Source organism: Salvelinus sp. IW2-2015, unplaced genomic scaffold (genome assembly GCF_002910315.2).
Source record: "Salvelinus sp. IW2-2015 unplaced genomic scaffold, ASM291031v2 Un_scaffold5873, whole genome shotgun sequence".
Taxonomy (NCBI): domain Eukaryota; kingdom Metazoa; phylum Chordata; class Actinopteri; order Salmoniformes; family Salmonidae; genus Salvelinus; species Salvelinus sp. IW2-2015.
Genome location: NW_019947138.1, coordinates 12,148 through 15,548, shown reverse-complemented (window position 1 = coordinate 15,548; position 3,401 = coordinate 12,148). Strand labels below are relative to the sequence as shown.

The 3,401-nt window shown below is 47.1% G+C and overlaps 1 protein-coding gene across 1 annotated transcript in view; it reads left to right on the top strand.

Annotated features, from left to right (window-relative positions):
• Positions 1–570: 570 nt before the first annotated feature.
• LOC112078558 (uncharacterized) overlaps positions 571–3,401 on the top strand; it is a gene marked incomplete at its 3' end in the record, with an annotated part of 11,512 nt that continues 8,681 nt past the window's right edge. Inside the window, exons 1-4 of the mRNA XM_024144759.2 lie at positions 571–796; positions 1,900–2,082; positions 2,517–2,577; positions 2,678–3,166. Of these exons, the coding sequence (XP_024000527.2) occupies positions 1,946–2,082; positions 2,517–2,577; positions 2,678–3,166 (687 nt within the window). The remainder of the gene's footprint in view (positions 797–1,899; positions 2,083–2,516; positions 2,578–2,677; positions 3,167–3,401) is intronic.

Genomic DNA, 3,401 nt, shown 5'->3' with positions numbered 1-3,401 from the left:
GTCTACCCATAATGGTAGCTTACGGCTAAGAGGCCACATAGGTTGCACAGAGACTAGAGAGGCCTACACGTAGGAGTGGTAGTAACAGAGCCTAACTACACAACTCTCCCCCAGCAGGAAATAACCCGTCAGTAATAATGTGAAGTTAGGTGTTTCTGTTGTGACACCAGATTAACCATTACTCTGTAGGGTCACTGTTCTGTACTGCTGTTCTATTCAACATAATAACTAGATGAAACATGTCTGAATGTTAATGAGTACTCAGGGTTTAGGGCCAAAGGGTTAGAGTTAAATAGTGTGAGAGAGAGCACATTTAAACCTCATTCATACCTTCTTGTTCAGAGGACAGAGAGAGAGAAGGGCCCAAGGCCGTCACACGGAACTGGCTACTCAGCCGCCCCGGCCATCCTACCTCAGTAACTCTCTGGAGCTGTAACAGTGTCCCAATGTGTGCTTTAAACACCTCTCGTTTCAGCACCGGGGTCTCCACAACTCTACTTTTGATACAAAATACTGTAGTTGACGATAGTACCTGTATCAAGGTGGGAGGGTCTTAAAAGAGGAAGCTCTGGGGTATTTTTTATTGGTCACCATCATAGTACATCTGCTATTGGACAGCAGAGATTCCATCTGTGTTGTAAACGAATAGCTATAAACATTCTCCAGTCAGCTGTAATAAGGAAGGACAGAGGACTTTGGTCCGAGACGCTGGTTTGAAGCAGCAGGTAACGTGTGTCTTGTGATGAGCTCGGCGCTCTTCTGACTGTGACAAGGAGAGACGACCAGCGGACTAAAGGTAACGGCTAGATTAATAATATCTGATGTTGAGTCATATAGGATGTACAATAACAAATCCTCGTTTGAATCAATGGACAAACAAACTATCTGCATTATTTATATCTGTTTTGATGACAAAGTGTGTCAGTCCACTGCTGAACTCTGCTGTGTGTCTGAATGCACCTGTCAATCATTCCAAGTAAAGTGGAGAGGCATTGTTTGGTCTTCGAGAGTTACATTGTAATAGTAACACGGTCATAGTAGAGTTACAAAATACTGCAGTGACGTGTAGTTCACAGCTGGCTGCTGCGGACAGGCAACTGGATCCTTACAACCAGCTGCTCTGGTGAAAGGAGACTGATTCCTTTGCACACCTGTCTGCTGGTGAAAGGAGACTGATTCCTTCACACTGCTCTGGGTGAAAGGAGCACTGATTCTTCCCACATCTGCTCTGGTGAATGGAGACTGACCTTCCTTCCACACGCTCTGGTGAATGGAGACTGATTCCTTCACACTTGCTCTGGTGAAAGGAAGACTTGATTTCCTTCACACTGCTCCTGGTGAATGGAGACCTGAAATTCCTTCACACTGCTCTGGTGAATGGAGACTGATTCATTCACACTGCTCTGATGAATGGAGACTGGAAGTTCCGTCATCACACAGCTCTGGTGAATGGAGACCTGATTCCTTCCACACTGCTTGACTGGTGAATTGGAGAGCTCGATTCGTACCTTCACATCTGCTTACTGGTGAAGTCGGAGAATCTGATAGTCCCTTCACAGCTGCCTGGTGAAAGGAGCAATGAACTCCTCATCATGCTGCCTGGTGAACGTGACGGACTGACTGTTCGCATCACGGGGACTGGTACTCCTGCCGTGAAAGGAAGGAACTGGGATTCCCCTTCACACCTGCTTCTGGGTGAGGAGGAGCCTGGATTGTTTCCGTTGCACACTGGCTCTGGTGAAGGAGCCTCGATTTCGCCCTTCCACGTACTCTGCTCTGGTGAATGGAGACTCGATCTCTCGCTGTGCGAAGCACCGTCCTCCAACAATGAGTGCTATCTATGACAGCTGACTCTTCCATGTCGATCAGGTGTTGAGGTTTGGTGTCCTGTGTTTTGAGGGGTGCTGTGACATCATTAAGGGGTGCTGTGACATCATCGTCGGCCATGGAGGGCAGGAGTGTTCTGAGGCGTGCCCAATCTCTACGGAGCGTCTCTACGGGTGACGGAGACAAGCCCACCTGGGCGGAGGCGGGGTTTAGGGACAGGATGAAGTCCATCTCCGTATCTCCGATGTTGACCAGGTGAGAGGAACCAGGACCTTCACCATTTAACCACTAACTCAATTACCAGCTCCATAGGCACCGGGTTTGAAGTCAGTTCCATGTGAAGTCAGTCAATTCAGGAAGTAAACTGAATATTACAATTCAATGAAAACATTAATTTTATTTTCAATGAGTTCACAATAAACCAAAGAGGAYAAACTATTCATAAAAAAAGTAACTTTTTWAAAATCWCTTTCTGAATTGACTGACTTAAATGTAATTGTCTCTGACCCTGCTTTTAACTCTCAACTCAATGACCAGCTACAGAGGATCAGCTGACTTTCCTTAAAAGGAATGTATCAACGTCTGTGGTAAACTTCATCGCACTCCGAATTGCTTGAGCATTGCAATGTCTGTTTTGGTGAATAAGCTTACAGAMTATTGATGAAGGATTTGTCTTGTTCACATAACAGATACCAAGCCAGCCGTTCAGTAGAGGTCCCTACCCTGAACCATGTGGAGCAGAAGACTGAGGTAAAACATCACACCACATTTCATGTCATCAACTTCTGATTGTCGACTTTCTCAAAATGGACACTAAGCATCATCTGTCTTCTTCTGATTCTTTCTCCAGCAGTTAACCCAGCATCAGACCTCCTTCTCAACCGTCCGTGAAAAAACAAAGAGACAACTGGCAGAGAGAGCACAGGAGGGCAKGCTGGAGTCCCTGATGAGAAACAATGGAGTGAGAGAGACGACCAGGATCCAGCCCAGTGTGTCTGAAGTGAGAGAGACGTTCCGGGGGTCGACCAGCCTGTCAGGGGAGAAGTCCCAGAGGTCGACCAGTCTCTCCCGCAGTAAGTCCATGTCCAGTCTCCCTGGCCCCTCTCCCAGAGTCGACCCGGCCGGGAGTATCGGAGCCCTGAAGGCTCTCTTCGAGTCAAAGGTCACCAAGGAGAAGGTGAAGAGCATCGTGGGAGCTGTAAGCCAAACACCACCACGTCCCAAGATGGCAGCTGCGGCCCCAGCCGTCAACGGGTTGGTGAAGGAGAGAAAGGGCCTTATAGAGGAGAAAGCTGTACCTGCACCTGCATCCCCGGCTAGAGAGGAGGTCACTACACAGGTGAGCCCAACTAATCAAAACAATCAAATCACATTTTATTTGTCACATGTGCCGACTACAACAGGTGTAGACTGTTACATGAAATGCTGAATACAACAGGTGTAGACTGTTACATGAAATGCTGAATACAACAGGTCCTGTTGTAGTCAGCATTTCATGTAACAGTCTACACCTGTTGTATTCAGCTTTTCATGTAACAGTCTACACCTGTTGTATTCAGCATTTCATGTAAAAG